Here is an 18450-nt window from a genome sequence, read left to right on the forward strand (position 1 = left end):
TTGCCATAGTAATTTTACTGGACTAGCACAGAAAATAAGGCAGCTTTGGATTTGCTTTTCCCAAGCAAAATCATTCCAAATCAGACCTTTTTGTTTATAGATCAGGTGGTTTTAAACTGCCTGTGAAGGTTTTTTTAGTTAGAATTGAAAACTAGATTTATAACTCACATAGTTGAAGCAAAAGATCACGTTTGCTATTATACTAAAGAAGGCAGATGAGGAGTGGCTCAGGTCAGTGGGTCTGTACAAGCCTGAAGGAGACTGAGGGGAGACCTCACTGCAGTTACAACTTCCTCATGAGGGGAAGAGGAGGGACAGACACTGATCTCTTCTCTCTAGTGACCAGTGACAGGACCCGAGGGAATGCCTGAAGCTGTGTCAGGGGAGGTTTAGGTTGGATATCAGGAAAAGGTTCTTTACCAGAGGGTGGTTGGACACTGGAACAGGCTCCCCAGGGCAGTGGTCACAGCACCAAGCCTGACAGAGTTTAAGAAGCGTTCTCAGGACAATTCTCTCAGGTACATGGTGTGATTCTTTGGGTGTCCTGCACAAGGCCAGGAGCTGGACTCAAGGATCCTGATAGGTCCTTTCCAACTCAGCATATTCTAGGTTCCATGTCACTTTAAGAGATTTGCCCAAGTTCCTATCAAAAAGACAGGAAACAGATCATCTAGTTTTTGAATTTTGATTTTCAGAACGTATGAAAAAGGAAATGCAGCACTTTTCATGAGGCCATACAACTTAGTTACCTGAGGACAAGCCTCCAATTGCCTGCTGTCCTACCCAATGAAAGGGCTGTTTATTCCCTGAAAAGCTAACCTTCAAAAGCAAAGGTCTTGCAGCAGCAAACAGCCAGTCAACAGAGTGACAAAGATACTCCCTTCCCCCTAACTCCCCTGTGACCTTGTGGCTTAACACATTGTCTCAGCTTTCAGGGACTGCTCTTTGTTCTAATTCAGAGGTTCAACTTCTGTTTCAAAATATTTTTCTGGGTTGTATCAGAGGCTTGAAGCACTACCACTGGACAAAAGCTTCACTCTAGGGCCACTACAACAGTGTTTCCTGCCACAGTCTAAGGAATCCTCAGCAAGAACTCCTTTGTAAGGTTTGTCTGTTGTGAAGTTGTTCCTTCAACTCTTATCTCAAGTTATTCATTCTGCTGATTTGCACCACATCAATATAAAGACACCTTAAGTATGAGAAAGTTACACCTCATAGTAGCTTTCAAGTAATAATGGCAATGGTCCCTTTATTATGTTTTGACTTGTTGGGGTTTTTTTTTTTTCCTTCTAAAACAACTGGAAAGGTTTCAAGCTGAGTGTCCAAGATCAATATTCCCTCAGATCCTTTAAGGAGGCTATAAGAGGCTCAAGAATATTATATGATCAGAAGTCTCTCATCAAACAAAACTTGCTTTTCCAGATGGTATCATATACTAGTGCATTACATAACATCAAAATCACTAAGTTGCTTAAAACAATGACTTGTTAAATATTCCCTCTTTTTTTTCTGCTGAAGAGTCAGAAGCTACTTCAAGAAACTTACAACCAGTCTTTCTTCCCAAATATATTATTCTTACAATCCATGAAAAATGTTTTAAAGGAAGTTTTCTTCAAGACTGGAAGAAGATATATTCCCAAGCCGAAGTTAAGGAATACAAAACAGTAGTGAAATTCAAGTCAGGCACTTGTTTGAAGCAGTTCACCAAAGTAAGTTTCAATGCTGACAGACTTTCAATTTATGTTCTACCACATTGCTTCCAGAAAAATTATGCTAATTAGGAGAGTCTCTGTAGATGTAACTCCACAGTATTTCTCAAGTACAGCTATGGATCTCTCATAGTACTTAGAATAGCTTCTCCTAGAACCAGACCATGAAAACATGAAGTCACATTTGACTTGCAATTAATTACTTGCAATTAAATAAAAGACCAAATTCTTGTGGCAATGACTATGTCAATGACTTATCAAACGTTTGCAGTAAGGAGACAAAACTTCACGTAAAAATCATCCAAGTAATACCACTTAGCCTTTTGGATAAATTCTTACTCAGAAACTTTAACCTAGGAATCACCATATTATTGCTGACTTAAAAAGGAAATGGAAAATCTAAAGTTTAGCATAGGCTTCAAAGCATACATGAAGAGATACCATAAAATTCAGCAGACAGTCCTTGCTACACTGCAGTTGGGAGTCCCCTAACACATGCAGGTCAAGATCTTGGTCTATCTCACAGGAAGATCAGAATCTACCAATAACATCCTTTCACCATTCACAAAATTTCATCAGAGGACACTGAACATCAAGGTGACTCCAACAGGTAGTATTTACTCACTAGAGGAAGAACTACAGAACCACCAGGTTACCATCAATTGTTTCAACCTCATTCTTTGTGACACAAAGCAATGTGTGTTGGACAGTTTCCAATTATAAAACTTTCTGAAAAGAGTTTTCCTTCCAAACAAACAAAACAAACAAACTGCTTTTTTAGAGTATTTGCCAACCATTGATCAGTGTTCAATCACTAAAGAACTGTGAAGCATGTTCTATTACAGTTGGGTTTAGAAGTAGTAACACACTAAGCCACTATGCTTCAAAGCAATTATTAGACTGGTTTCCTAAGAAAAGCTTTTAGGCTACTGAAATCCCACTTTAAGGTACAATTATTTCAAGCTTCCCTCAGAGGTACCTCATTTACCATTCTACCAACACAAACTCATTCTACTTCTGTGTCAGTCTAGCCAACAAACCAGCTTTGAGAAACAGAACATATTTTGTGGGGGCTAACAACTATGGAAAAAACCAAAAATCTTTTCTATATTTAGTTACAGCTTTATCAGTAAAAAGCAATGTAAGTAGCAAAGTAATGATTCTCTAAACTCTAAAACATCAGTTAAATCACAGTCTCCACATTCTTGCTACAATTACAAGTGACTTGGATTGAAGGACAATGACCTAAGTGCACCAATTATTAATACCATAAGTTGTCAATACAACTACAGGAGTCAAGTAAGCTCTATATAGTTATCCCCTCATTTTCAGGAGACACAAGAAAATACTGGTATTCATGTTCTTAAGTACAAAAGGATGCTTCACTTCTGCTCATCCTGTTCATTAAAAAAAAAAAGCCAAGATCAAATACTTTCCTAAGAAAATACCAAAAAAAAGGAGTAGTATTACAATGGAAGAGTTAACTTCCTTCTTCTCAGCTGTTATGTCACTATGCTGGGCAACAGCAGCAGGGGATTAGATGATGTAGGAGAGGCACTGTGGTTTTATATATGATTGATGGAGACTTCTGAAAAATAAGTTACTATTATTGGTCAACATAACTCTAGTTACAAAACTAGTTATGAAAAAGTGTACCTATTCAAATTAAGATGGCAAGAGAAAAATGCTTTTAAAACCATCTTTAAACCTCTACCACCATCTGGAGGATATGCTACGAAATAAGATATTTGTCCTACAGTATTTCTAGTAGACATGTCCGGACAGGCCAAAAACAAAAGCAGTTTTCCAAATTCAAGTTTAAATCTTTTTCAAAAAATTAGTTCAAGATTTACCAAAACATTCAGCTAGCCCAAAACACCTTACAAAAATTCATCTATCAACCACAAATCTATAGCAAATGGTCCACAGAAGAGCTTGAAGACGTTTCCACCTTACGAGCTATGAAATATTTGGTCCATTAAACAAGACCTTGGCAAACTACAAAGAATAGAAAGGAAATACAAATCAATTCCACTATTACATAGCGAAGAATCTGTGTTAAAAGTTCCTTTTTGAAAACAGAGAAATTTTCTTACTACTTTTGACTTTATTCATTTTTATTCTGAGTAAAGCCTATTCTAGTTTGTCACTATCACTGGCAGGCAATAATTAGTCTGCAATTTAACAAAATAAGTCCACTATTTAAAAGCATTTCCTGATTTTAAAAAATATGTTAAAAAGAGCCATAATATTCCAAGGGAAAAAAAATTCAAGTCTTTGGAAATGTGACCAAAATCAGGCAACCACCTCTGAGTTTGCACCATTAACTGAGACAAGCATTTCACTCAAACTGTGCTAAGCACTCTTCTATAGCTACCCCTTACATATACCCATTAGTAGTAAAACTTCCTATAAGTTCCATAAGGACAATTAAAAACTGATCTAAGACTATGCAGAAGTTTGGTGAACAGTTATTTTATTTTAGTCACTTTTTTTAATTTCAGTTCTATTTAGGACTACCACTCTGGAATCAACTCCTTTATGCTCCTTCACAGTAACTGTTACTTGGAACAGGGTAGTTGCTGAATCTGAACACTTAGAAGTGTTACACTCATGGTTGCACGAACTTTATACATGGTAGACAAGTTTCACACTCCTGCATATGTTAAGTGACATAAAAGTTACAGCAAAACCATGTGTTTCCCTTAAGGGACTACTAAATACACACACAGGAAACATGTTAACCATAGATTATATAACAGAAACCATTAGCCTTTCCATGAACTGGCCTTCAGTATATTTACATTTTTAGGGGGCTCTTGAAGATGAAAAATATTCTCTGAAGGGCATCAAGTATAAGACTCATGTTTAACCAAGAAGGGATAATCCAGTATAACCTCTAAAAATTTCATGCCTTCACTTAAAGGTCCTATTACTTGAAAAAAAAAAGTTAAAATACTTACTGTAATATCCATAAAGTACAGTGTCTTCAATTTGCCTTGAAACATTAGCATCAGCCCAGACCTAGCAATAAAGGATAGAAGCATTTATTATCAAATGTAATAAAAGAAGACTACATGAGAATCAACCATTAAAAAAAAAAAACAGAGGGAGAGAGATAAAACCACTATTTCTAAAGAATTACATGCTGCAGTGCTAGCAACAGTGAACATCACTGGGCAGACAGGAATAGGCATAGGACAGTTTCATAAAAGGAAGATTTTAGACCCAAAAGAACATTAAGTAGCTTTGGCAGCTCCCACACATGTTCTGCTAATTCCCACAGTATCTTTATAAGAGTCTCTGAAGATAATCATAGAAAGGTGTGGGTTGAAAGGGACCTTCAAAGATCACCTAATCAATCCCTCCTGCCATGGGCAGGAACACCTTTCACGAGGTCAGGTTGCTCAAAGCCCCATTCAACCTGATCTTGGAATGCTTCCAGTGACAGGCATCCACAACTCCTCTGAGCAACCTGTTCCAGAGAACCATCAACCTCACCATAAATTTCTTCTTTATACCTAAATCTACACTCTTTCAGTTTAAAGCTGTTACATTTTTCAACCTACTATATCAGTTCTCTCAGAACTGCATAAAGTCCTCTGGAATATGAGCTTGATGACATACCATGAACACTTTTTCTACTATCTCAGAAAATCAGCACCACCCTCCTTTTTGTTACTATATTAAGACTTCCAGTAGATCAGTTTACATTAAACTTTTAAAATTCACTGTATTAAATAAATTAGATTATCATCCAGCTGGAATTTGAGTAGAAAAATACACATCCATTTTGACATCTAATCAGCAAAAAGAAAAGATGAAAAGTATTTTAGCAGAAGGGGCAGAAGCAACACCTGAAGTATCTGTCAGGTACACAATAAGCTCAGTCTTAGGAGACTGTCAGGCTCACACCCAACAGCATTTTCATGAAGAAATTTCTAGGCATTTGTATTAAAATATGCCACAAAAGAATTTGATTGCAATAAGTAAAGAACACATACAGAACATTTAAATTGCCTCATGTTAAATATTAAGAAAATGCTTACTTTAATCAAGCCTAAGGGAAAACCAAAACTGAACTGGACTGTTTGCATTATTTGATTCCAAGCAGCTGTTGGTAAAAGGTCTCTCCTATGAGCAATGGAGACATTTAAAACACACAAAAACCAAGAACAAGCAAGGAAAGCAACAGTGAGACCCAATGTTTAAGAGGCACGGCCACTGTACAGAAGAGGCAGCTAGTAATGGAAATACAACAGGGCTTAACTGCCCAAGAACTGCTTCTCCTTCAGCTACAGAAAAGCACTTTTAACACAATACAGACACAAAACTTTAAACATTGTAAGTGCCTTTCATTTTGGTTTTTAAATTAAGTTGCATACAGGACCAGAGTAGTATACTAGGAAACATACACTACACAACATTAAAATAGTGAGCTGCTATACTGCGCTAAACAAACTCAAATTGCAAATATGTGCATTTCACCATTACTTACATCTGCCTCAGCATACAAACTTTGCATTACTCTGCACAAGAAGAATATGTAATGCAAGCCAATTTACTGGTATATCATAATTATTATGGCAGCTTTCAGTCAGCTGCCAAAGCCCCACATTTAAACAAACTAAAAAGCAAAACACTTTATTCTAACTGGCAAATTATCCATATGCACACACCATCAGCAACTCAAAGGCAGTAACCAGTTCATCTGAGCTGTTTCAAAGGCTAGTGACAGCAGCACTGTCTTGTCAAAAGCAAGAAGCACTGCTCCCTACTGAGTATCAGAGTTCTGACAAGTCACAGCATCTCTGATGACATACCAAGCTGCTAGGTATAGAAATTTACTCAACTAGCACATCCAGGACTCAGCTGAGAACTCATTTGGACAGCCTCTAGATAGTCTTTTCCATCCATTACAACCCAAACTTACAGTATATACAGCAAATAGCTTAGAAGCACAATAAACCAGGAAGGTGAAAATTCATACTGTCTTCAACAAACAGTTTAAGGTGTCAAAATGGGACCACAAATTCTCTTCGGACCTGCAGAATTCAGGCACTCTGCACTGTTCTGCTGTACTTCATTCTGCTCCATGCAGTTTAGCAAGCATATATCACCTTTGAAATACCTGTAAGAATGCATTGTACTGAGAGATAAGGGAAACCACAAATTGCAAGGATATGTGCAATGAGTATGACGACCTGTATTCAACTACTATGCTTAAGTATTTCTGAACGTAAGTCACATTAAAAACAATTGTAAAAACTATATATGCTAATAAAATGCTGCTATGTAAGTAAAGATACAAAAAAAGCAGCTTAAGACCCTAAGTTTATCTAAATGCTAAATCCAAAGCAAAGCTCCCTTAGAAGATTAATTTTATAATTCTGTTCATAGAAAATTAGTTATGAAGAACACTTGCTCCCCCAGAAGAGGAAGGGCAGAGTCTTTCTCCCAGCAACTCTGTCCAATTAGTGACTCGTATTAACATATTTCAACAGAACAGTACTATTCAAACTGTACAGGTAACTTCCCCAAATAAAACCACTGCAAGTTAATCTGACTTTCCACCCTTTCTAGTGACGGAACAGCCAGGAAATTGCTTCTTTTGTCTCCATTAAATTTGACATTTCTACTGTCACTGCTGGACCCAGCAGGAGTTTCATGAGTAGCCAGTGAACCTAGCTCCCATTCTCAGCACATGTACCTTAATAGAGGTTAAAGTTACACAACATTACCGGTTTCAGTATCTGTGATGTTTCATCAAATGCAGATGAAGCATTCATTCCTCTGATTAGCCTCTCCCAAAGCTTAAGCAATGAAAGGAAGATTCAGTATGAAAGACTGGACACCAAGTCGTAGCATGGTTAGATACAAAGAAATTTCATATCCAGATCCTGCATCTTCCAGCCCATGACCTCCAAAATGGGACAGTGCCAGGATTTTGACTGCCAGATGGAAAGTAGCATCCAAATACATGCACATCTCAGCCCCACCTGCCCACCATCAATGTTTTGGCCAAATATTATTACTTCATAAGTAGTAATTAGTACCCAGGAAGGAGGCATGGTCTCAGTCAAAAACGACTTCTCAGTTAACACCTTTCTAAAATAACCCTGGGTATTTCTAGTGGTTTTGTATTCTGAGCATCTACATAATGAGTTGTTCCCTCTCACCCTCCTTAATAGAACAGTCTGCAAAAAGTATCTCCCATTAAGCAGATGCTACTCCTTGAATCATTAAGACAACTGGCTTTTAACAGCTCATGTAGAAACCCAAGGCTTGTGACACATTTAGTTTTAACCAGACTGAAAGAAATGCCACTGGCTTTTAAGTTCATATAGTAGCAAGAATCCATACACTTCAAAGAGAAAAGGTTTCATCACCTTCTCTTCATCTACTGTTGTTTTAGCCTTCCACTAAAACAACAGTAGAAAAAAAGACAGAACAATGATGTGAGCATCCTTGTTTCCAGCAGCCTTCCTGCTGCAAGACAGCATCAGCTATGCTTTAAATATTTATGACACTTGTAGGTCAGACCTAGAGGTCGTGGGTTCCAGCAGCAATATTACGTTTTTAAGCTATGGTGAGGTCTTCTGTTCCTATGTGCTTGTTGTAAGTCCAACAAGTTTTTGGATCAAACAGATGAGATGCAACTGGATGTATTTGAAGTCCTTTGAAACAAAGTAAAGCACTGAATGCTAACAGCCAAAACCTTTGAGCTAAAAGTGGTGCTGGTGAACACTATCAGGACTTCACTTACAAGGTAATATTCAAGTTTTTATTAGTATAAAAACTGTAAGGCTCCTTTCCTACTTAACAATACTATGAATCGAAGTAATCCCACCCTCCAGAAAAGGTGTTACAGTGAATTCTACTGTGTAACTACTGTGCAAAACTTGCCAATACCAAACCTGCTCAATTCACTCAGTATACAAACTTTAAGATAATATTTGATAAGTCACAAAATACAATGAAATACACCATTATGTACCAAATGCTACAAGCCATTTGTTTACCATAAAGAATAACTTGTAGTAATTGAAAGATGTATAAACAGCATCTTAACAGTCCTGTTGAAATGGACAAAATGTCATGTTAACAAAGGCTGACCAAGGCACACAGCATACAGCCCCTGTCAAGGAAAGCACTTCAGAACACAATGGAAAAGGGCTACACAATCCTTTAAAGTCAATTCCTCCAGAAAGCAGCATTTTCACAGCCTTCAGAGAAAGATACTCTGCTTGGGTATTACAGTTCAGCCAATCCTTGTACACATTCCCTTGTCACCAAACACAGACACAATTCACAATGAGAACTTTGAACCATCAAAGCCTTCAATTTCAATTCTGCTGTTAGTATAACACAATTCTCCCTAAGTTTGCTACAAGCTTATTCATCTTGTAAACCCCCAGGTATATCTACAAGTTGACATTAAAAATGAACTAGAAGTTCATATATAGTACCTCAAGTTGAGCACCCTTGTTTCTCATCACTCTTAACATTGATACCAGGAATTACAGCTGGGAGGTAGAGGAAAAGAGTACAGATAGAAGAAAAAATTTTTACTTAGAATCTGGGTAACTGCCACTACTCTTTTGGCATCAGCTCTGAAATCATCCAGTTGGAAGGTTTTTTGATGAACTACTAATTTATCTACAGAGAATATTATCCACATCTGCTACCTGGATCTGCCTCAAAAAGTCACTGAGAAGACTAAAGACTTAACTCACTCTGCCCATCCAAAGCAATAAAGGTTTCTTGCCAGAGTCATAGTCCCTGAGACCCCAGCTATAGGAAGTGTTGGGTTTGAAAGAGTGGTCCAGAGAAAGACAGGTAATCTCCAAGAAATATTCTAAACACAATTCAGTCTATCCTACTTGTGAAGCGGTAGCAGGAAAAAAGCACATGTTACCAAGGACAGTTTAAAAGCCTGAACAATTCATGAAGACCTAAGAATCATAGAAAATGCTGAGCTGGAAGGGACCCATCAGGATCACTGAGTCCCACTCCCAGCCCTGTAGAGGCCACCATGCACCTCATTTTAAGATGTTGTCAGCCTCCTACCTCAACATTACTCCTAAACTGAAATTACCAATTCAGTAAAGCTGTGTTTACCTATAGGTTCTGACGTATTTCAGATTCACTCAACTTTGAAGGCCACATTAAAACTTCTATACCATAATTTCAACACCTGTTTGGATCAAATGCATTAATGTCAATACATCTCATGTTATTGCTGCAAAGCTAGAAACGCAATTCAGCTGAAACTTAAAAGATACAGAAGAATGCTTCTGCAAGGCAGTATAGAACAACTTTATTGCAACAAGCCATGAGAATTATATGTATACATTAGGAACTAAGCAGGACAAATAAGCCTCAGAAGCATAGGCAAAAAGGTACTTTACAGAAAAAGTCTGTACCACAAGCATGAAAGTTTGCTCTCAGTACAGTTTTTAAATAAAATCTACCCACCTCACCATATCACAGCATGTGTCCACTAACAAGGAATTCTAGCCCATGAAAAACAGTACTATTAGTAATTTTCCTTCTAGTAGTTGTATTTCCTTAATTAAAAAATTGTAGTGACTGCATGACCACTTCTGATGTGCTGTTCTCACAGGTTTGTTTCAAATCAGGGAAAGCATACATTAGCAAAACACGTGTCCTTTGCAACAGGAAATTCTGCTTAGATGTGCATTTTTCAGCTGGATCTAGTTGCATCATGGTTATTTCTCTAGATAGTCAGGCCCAGTCTCATTAAATTATTAAATATTATTTTCATTAAATTGCTAGAACCCTGACAAATGAAAGGTCTCTTCCATCTTCTATATCTACTTTAATTCCAAACAAGCAAGGTCTGAAAACACAAATTTTTCAGAATAATGGCTTAATTTATTCTGTATTATGCCAGAGCAATAAAGATAACAAAAAACACATCACAGGTCAATTCTAAAGTCTTCTCACGACTTGCATTTATATAAGCACCAGCCAAAAAGCACTGCATTAGCTGCAAGCTAGTTTTGAAGCATTACATTGATCTGGCAAGACCTATGTCTTCCTTTGGAAGTAGGGCTGGAAGGGAATACAGTCTAGTATGCAGGCATCTATCTTTCTCCCATACTATCATTTGTTTCATGATCATAACTTTTACTATTGAGCCAGTTAGGCTCCAAACCAAAGTATGGTGTTATTCAAGTTAGCTACATGCTCCAGTTTGATCTCTTGTTACTCAGAGTGTCCTCACAAAGACACCAGGTCAATACCTTCAAGAACTCTTCTTGAAAATTAAGACAATATTTGAAGAACTGGGAAGATCTCTTACAGAAATGATTAGAGCAGATGACTCTAATCAATGAGCAAGTATTCAGTCATTAGGAATTCATTTTGCACAGCAACCCCCTACAGTTTATAAATATAGTAGTTCGGTTAAGGCTTTATCAGCCAAGGAGAGATACTACTGTACTTCCCTCCCCCAAGGGTTTCTGCAGCTTTCCTTCTTTCAGAAGTGCGCTTATTAATTCAGGCTGTACATTATAGGTAGATTAGCACACTAAATCTTTAAATGTTTCAATACCAAATTTTTTGCTGACAAAAAAGACAATTAAAATAATCCTAAATTACAAATTAGCAATACAGTCTATTTTTCACTAAAAGTACTACAAGTTTTATTCTACAATGCCCTATTAAAATGTGCTAAAAAGGAACAGTTTATACATTTGTTTATATCTTCAGGACAGTACATTCACTCTTATGTGCCACAGAAGGAAAAAGCATTTGGAAATGAGCAGAATATCTGAGAAAGAATAGAAGTGAAAACTGAAATCCAGTTCAAATACGAGACATGAGTGTTTTATGCACAGTACTAGTACGCAGCTTTGAGAAAACTCAAGTCACTAAAACAGGTATTAGTACTGGCTTCAAACACTTCAACAACCCAAGAGCATCCCTTTGCAACACAAGTGTTCATTTTGAAGAGGCAATTCACACTTTTAGAAGTCCATACCTTAAATGTACCATTTTGGTTTTTCATGTATGAAACCAAAAATATGTCCACTGGCAGGAGCGCTGATGTGATAAGAGCAACGGCCAACGCAAAAATTGCTGTTATGGTAGAAACCACTTCACTTTCCCGCCGGCTCTGATACTTGCGCACATAAACCCAGCAAAAAATTAAAATTACCTGAAATACACAGGGAAAAATACTTATGAGTTGTATAATAACAATGTCAGCAAGTAGGTGCTGATGTTAGACCCGTACAGATGACTGGCACAGCAACAACACACCTTCTACCTGAACACGCAGCACTAGCGTTATACTGCCCACACACAAGTCACTCCTTTCCTTAAGAGCAGCTTGAGCAACAACCCCAGCGCTCACACACGGAACATGCGAAAATACAAACAAGCAGCGCGGCTGGCCGGGCAGGAGGGCAAGGCAGCCCCCGCTGCCAGCTCCGGGCTCTGCTCTGCCCTGCGGCACCACCGCCGAGGCACCCGCGGCAGCCGCAGGGAAGCGCTCGCGGCCGGGACAGGCTCAGGGGCACGGGCGAGGAGACCGGGCGGGACGCCCAGCACTGCAACAGCGAGCGGCCGAGGAAGGAGTAGCAGCCGGCCCAGGGAAGGGGAGGGGAAGGGAGGGGAAGGAAAGGGAAGGGATGTGTGAGGGGGCCGCCACAGGGCGGGAGAGCCGCCTCTCACCAGCAGCGCCAGGCCGAAGAGGCACCATCCCGTCAGCAGGTCAGACGCTGCCGCGGCCATCTTCGCTTCCGTCAGCGGGAGCGCGGCCGCCCCGCCGAGGCGGCGCTTAAAGCGGGGCGGGATCGCGTCACCGCGGCAACCGCCCCGGCGCCGGGTGACGTCACGCGGCCGCCGCGCCGCAGCTGCCGGCCCGCCTGCGCTCCGCGGACTCTGCCGCCGCCTTCGCTGGTGACGGGCACAGGCACTTCTCCGGGGGGCAGAAGTGGCGAGAGCCGGCAGTCCCGCGGCCCCGTCCCGTGGCAGAGCGCAGCCGCCGGGGGGCAGGAAGGGGGAATCGGGGTGATGAAGAGCTGTCCTCACCTCTTGCTCCCGAGAAGGGTTTGCCTGTCCTTCCCTCCCGGGGCCGGGAGGCAGAGACAGGGCAGCGCTCGGTCCGCGGGGACTCTGGCCTAAGGGACAGCGGGAGGGGAGAAGGGGGGTTTGAGGAAAGGTAAATGGTGCGCTAAGAGGTATCAGTCACTTTCAATCATTTTGTTGTTGCTTCTTGCTGTAAAAGTGCCCAAACCATCTCCCTGCGTGGCCTGCAGCCGCGGGCGGTGTCGGCGGGTCGGGGCCGCTCCCGCGGGGATGTGCGCGGAGGGTGTGCAGGAGCCCCGCCCCGCCGTGCCTCTGCCCCGGGCTCACCTTAACCGTGATGGTGCGAAACCTCGGGCAGGACCGCGATCTGGTGGGAAGCCTCGCTTCGGGACGCCGTGCCCGGTGTGAGGGCAGCCTTGGGCCGGGAGGGGTGTGGGCTTAGGAGGAGCTGGGGAGCTCGTATTCCTGAGAGTGTGTATTTGGTGGCACAGGGAGTAGGAGACCCTCATCTGCGAGGTGCTGCCGCGTCTTAGTCTCTATTTGGCTGTAAGTGCTGCATGCGTACAATCATGGAATCGTCAAGGTTAGGAGAGACCTTTTAAAATCGTCCATTCTGACCACCCACCTGACACTGCCACTGTAACCCCTAAACCACTAAACTGCATCACCCAGCACCAGATCCGGACACCTCTTGTGCACCTGCAGAGATGGTGACTCCACCACCTCCCTGGGCGACTATTCTAATGCCTGACCACTCGAACAGTGAAAATTTTCCCGATATCTAATCTGAATCTTCCCTGTCTCAGTTTAAGGCCGTAAGGTTGGGTGCAAAGGGGTCTGCCTGGAGGAGTGCCCAGGGGTAGCCTGGGGCCCTGTCCGAAGCATGGGCTGCTGTGCCGGGTGTCTGCTGGGTGCACAGGCAGCTCAGGGGTGAAAATGTTTATGAGCCTTGCTGGCTCCTCATCCTTGGTACAAGGGGCTCAGAGACCTGTCAGCGGGCCGGTGGCCACATTCATGTCCTGAAACAATAGATACGTTTTCTATGTTTCCATTTTCTGTAAGAACAAATGTACTCATGAGCCAAGTAAGAGGAGGTTGAAATTCAGACTCTTTTTGTTTGTAGCCTTGTGAGAAGAGACTGATTTGGGCAGGGGGAGCTCAGCCTGGGAGGGATGAACTTCCAGGTGCTGTGAGGCCAGTGGGGGTGATGGGATGTCCCGGTGTCAACAGTGTTCGTGAACCAAGTGTGAGGTAAGGTGAGTGGAAGGACTTCTTGTGGGCTCATAGCCTTGAGAGATCTGTTAATGAAGGGGCTGTGAGAGCTTTACCCCAGACTGGCTTTTGTCCCTGCCAAGATTTAATTTGTATGAGGGACCATTTATATGGGACAACAGCGTGTGGTGGTTTTTGTGAGCTATATCCAGGGCATCTGAGGTGTGTGCTCAGAGGGACTAGTTCTCTCAGGAAAACTTGGTGGTGTGCCTGGTGGAATAGCTTTGTTACAAAGTGGCTGATAAGTTTGCTGGGATTGAATTTACTGTGACAGTGTTGTGACAGCACTCACAAGCTATGCATGGGGTGGTTGGGGCGGCAGGAGTTCAGATGGGCTTGTAGCTTTGCAAGAAGGGACCTGTGTTTGGGAGGACAGGAGATTTGGAAGCTTTGCCTCAGAGCAGTGGATGCATGCTGTATTTCTCAATTTGTTGTTAAGGCAGTGTGGAAGGCACTGACATGTGGCAGTGTTCATGAAACAAGTGATAATGGAGCTGAGGAGGGTTCTGGAGAGCTTGTAAACCTTGCAGGTAGGTACCTGCAGGGGCTCTGTTGACTCGTGGAGGGAAATGTTGCTTGTAGGGGCAAATACCTGTGCCATATATTAAGTTACTGAGAGAACAGTGCAGGTGGAAGCAAAATGAAGTGAATATTCACAAGGTGCTTGGATGGTTGGTCGTGGGTGCAGTTTTTAGGTGAGCTTGTAGCACTGCAAGAAAGGGTCTGCTGGTGGAGAAGTGTTTTTTGGGAGGCTCATTCTGGAGGGCCACATGGTTGTGCTGTGTCTTGTTTGGTGTGAGGGCAGGAGCAGCAGGCAGTGGCTGTGCAGTTCATGAGCCAAGTGGATAGTTCATGACAATCCAGGTGAGCTTGTAGTCTGGTAAGAAAAGCAGCAGATACTGTATAGCTATAACTAGTTACAGGTCAGTAAGCAGATTGTGTATGCCCTCTTAGTTGTTGGAGGTTTAGGGTTTTTCTTTGTATGTTTTACTGTTAATGTGTGTGTATTATCCCCACCACAGAAAATATTTCCCTGGATGTCATTACTATTAAATATGTATGTTGTAATTCAAAATTGCCTAAGAACCCATGAAGAATTAAAACTCCTGAAGAACTACATTAAAAATAAACTATTCCCAAGAGGGAAGGGAAGTAATTTGCCCTTGGAGTATATAAAGTTTTTATGCTTTGTACAGCACACCTTTGTCAATAAAATATTGATATACCAAACATCAGAGACCTGTAACTGTTTAAGAATTGAGACTGCTGTTAAAATTTAAAAAAATAAATGCTATAGCTCTATGCTACCACAATTCTTTTTGTTTTGACTCAAATGGTAACATAAATATTTAACTTGGTGCAGTAAATAAGCCATAAGTACTTCAGTGCATGATCAAAAAATCTTTTTCATTCTAAACAGCTGAGTACATATAGTTTAACAAAGACTGAAAAGAAAAAAAAATCAACCCCCCAAAATGATATAGTTTCCACTAAGAGAAAAATCCAATCTTTGAGTCTTTTGCTAAAACCTTCCTATATTTTTGCAGTAAATGGTAATATTGAAGAAATTCCCATCATTCTGTCAGATCTATTCCTTTCTGGTAAATATGGTTGATAACCTAGTTTTAATTGGGTAATGGGCAACATTTTCAAGGTTTCAGTAAAAAATATCATGACCCTGTGTGTAAAATCATTACTGTAGTTCATAGTTTAAAGGAAGAGCTTCAGTTTTTGTTGGAATGGAAGTAATGCTTTTATGTACATTGCAGGCAAAGTGGAAGTTTTTCTTGTGTTTCCACTATGATATCTGAATGTGTTTATTTTTTTCAATGCCATGTCAGCACTAGCATTCTGAATGTTTTTTCTTATTCCCTAAAATTCAGAGTTTTTAAATTCAAATCATTTTATCCCTTATTTTAATAAAATTAGCAAATCTTTATCTGAGGAATTATCTACAAACAAAATTTAGAGGATCAATTTTACCATTGAGTGGGACACTGTGGATGTCAATTACACACAAAAATGTAAAAAAGAGTTTAATAGCAAAGCTAGTATTTTTTTAAGTGTTCAAATAATGACCTTTGTCTACACCTTGTGCCAACAAAAGTCCAATAAACATAAGTCTTAAAAATGGTATTCAATTATGTGTTGACCCTTGTGAGGAAGAGGAAATTTCATCCCTTGTTACTATTCCTGAGGAACCTAAGACTAGCATTTTTCATGCCTGTATTCACACGGCTCTTTCTGTAAGAGGGTGCTCATGGATAAATTGGAGGTCAGATTTCTGAGTACTCACAATGTCTATTGACAGCGCTGCCCTTGAAGATACATTGGTTAGATGTTTCTTGGCACATCAGGGCCATGTTTGTGTTTCTCAGTCACTGTAGACAGCTTCTTGGATGGCTGGATGTAGTGTTCCAAGTCTACCTGCATTTTACTCAATTGCCGTGTTATGGGGTGAAAATGAGCAAGCATGGAACAAACTACATAAGGCAGTGGGTCAGTAAGACTAATCAGTGTGAGACCATGGGTCAAGAAATAAGAGATGAGGCAACTGGTCACAGAAGAAACATTTCCACTCCATACAAATAGAAGAGGAGGTAAGAAGAATAAATGTGCTTTTTCCTGAACAGATTTAGTGCTTGAGAGAAGGTAGATGGTTGTGGTTTGAGCCAGCCAGTGAAGTGGCACCATTAATACCAAAGTTATTGATCACCTACAAGCTGAAAGATAGTGTGGTGCCACATTGAGTGCTTGGGATCCTCATGATCAGCCGTGCTAGTGTTGGCTCTGTACACCAGTGCTGTGTTTCCAAGAGCCACGTTAAGCTAGCATGGCTCATAGGAAGATCTCAGTAGTTGTCCCTGTTGTGCTGTTCTCTCCTACACTCCAGTAGCTATGTGCCTCTTTTTGTGCCTAGACACAGAAATTTGTCTTGTGCTCTTTCACCCTTCTTTACTCTTGCTAATAAAAGCTTTTCATCAAGATGCCCTTGTGCAGCAACATCAGTGAATGCACTGAAGAGCGGTAGTAGATAGAAGTACTTGTGTAGGGCATCATGTATGGGGTCAAGGGTGAGAGGAGTACAAAAAGTGATATCTGTAAAGGTTTTTTGGGCATGTTTTTAGCTGGGGTTGATAACTGCAAGCTAATAATTAACTGTCTCTTTAAAAATTTTTTATTGTACAGAAAAAATGGGGAGGATTTTTGTGAGTCATTGAATAATGTGCAAATGAAAATAGAATGAGTAAGTCTGAAGAGAATGCTGTTACTGTATTCCTCAACAAAACCTGATAGGCATTGTGGTGGTAGCAGCCATAGTGTGAAAAAATAAATAATTATATCAATGGACTTCCCGAAATACCGTTCTCCTTTCCCACGCAAGACAGTTGCACAGTGCCAAAAAAAAAAGGATTACAAAAATTTTGTGTTATAAAGAAAATGCATTATTTTAAAATAAACTTTAATTACACTGTTTACAAAATAAAATCTTTGTCTAAAAAGAACCCTTATAGTAATTCTTATGTATATAGGAAATAAATCCAAACTATAGAAAATGTCTTAGATGCTACTTAATAACTTGTGGAATTTACTTTTCCTAAAGTATTCATGTGGTAAAAAGACAGAGAAAGAAGATGATTGGTATTATAGAAATTAAAGTATATGAAACAAGACACCATCTTCATTTTGACCAGTACAAGGGATTAGAATCATACTTGAACTAGATAGTGTACATACCAACAGGGAGCAGGTGCTCCTTCTCACTTGACTGAGCTGCTCGTGTCACCATTTGATAATCCCCCAAGTTTCAAGGCGGCTGAAATCATGCGGGCTAATGGCAATGCCATATTTTAAAATTCCTGTATTGACTCTACTTGTTCTATTTTTTTTCTCATGTTAGAAGATGTTAGAAGAGAAGATAGTGAAACTGGGTTTAGCAATATTTGACAAAACATGTCATGGTCTTATACTTGAAGGTGTAATTATTCTTTGTGTTATGTGGCTGAATCCAGTAAAACCTGTAAACCCTATGGCACAGAACACATTGGATCTAGTACTCTCCAAGTACGCTCAATTAACCATTGGGAATAAAAAGAACTTTATTTTAAGTCCTTCAGCTTCTGTGAATAAAATTGACTATAACTTCTTGAAATGTCTTTTTATTTGATTTGATGCTGCAGCTCACTTACCACTACTGCAGACCAAGCTAGATTTCTGAGATTGGTGTGTCATGCTGTATTATGTCAATACATGCATCTCCCTTCCATCACTGTACTTCAGTGCTTACTTAGTCTTATTTAACCAGTAGCCTAGCTTTGGGTTTCTTCATAAACATTATTAATAGTTAATTTTCACTCTATGAGTTAGATTTTCTGATGTATCCACAAACTTTACTTGGATGTAATTT

General features: G+C 40.3%; 1 protein-coding gene across 1 annotated transcript in view; it reads right to left on the reverse strand.

Moving 5' to 3' along the window:
* LMBRD1 (LMBR1 domain containing 1) overlaps positions 1 to 12518 on the reverse strand; it is a 72616-nt gene extending 60098 nt beyond the window's left edge. The window contains exons 1-3 of the mRNA XM_048298298.1: positions 12414 to 12518; positions 11719 to 11895; positions 4673 to 4733 (exon numbers count right to left, since the gene is read on the reverse strand). Of these exons, the coding sequence (XP_048154255.1) occupies positions 4673 to 4733; positions 11719 to 11895; positions 12414 to 12473 (298 nt within the window). The 5' untranslated portion in view covers positions 12474 to 12518. The remainder of the gene's footprint in view (positions 1 to 4672; positions 4734 to 11718; positions 11896 to 12413) is intronic.
* Positions 12519 to 18450: the final 5932 nt, after the last annotated feature.

Source organism: Corvus hawaiiensis, chromosome 3, assembly GCF_020740725.1.
Source record: "Corvus hawaiiensis isolate bCorHaw1 chromosome 3, bCorHaw1.pri.cur, whole genome shotgun sequence".
Lineage (NCBI taxonomy): Eukaryota > Metazoa > Chordata > Aves > Passeriformes > Corvidae > Corvus > Corvus hawaiiensis.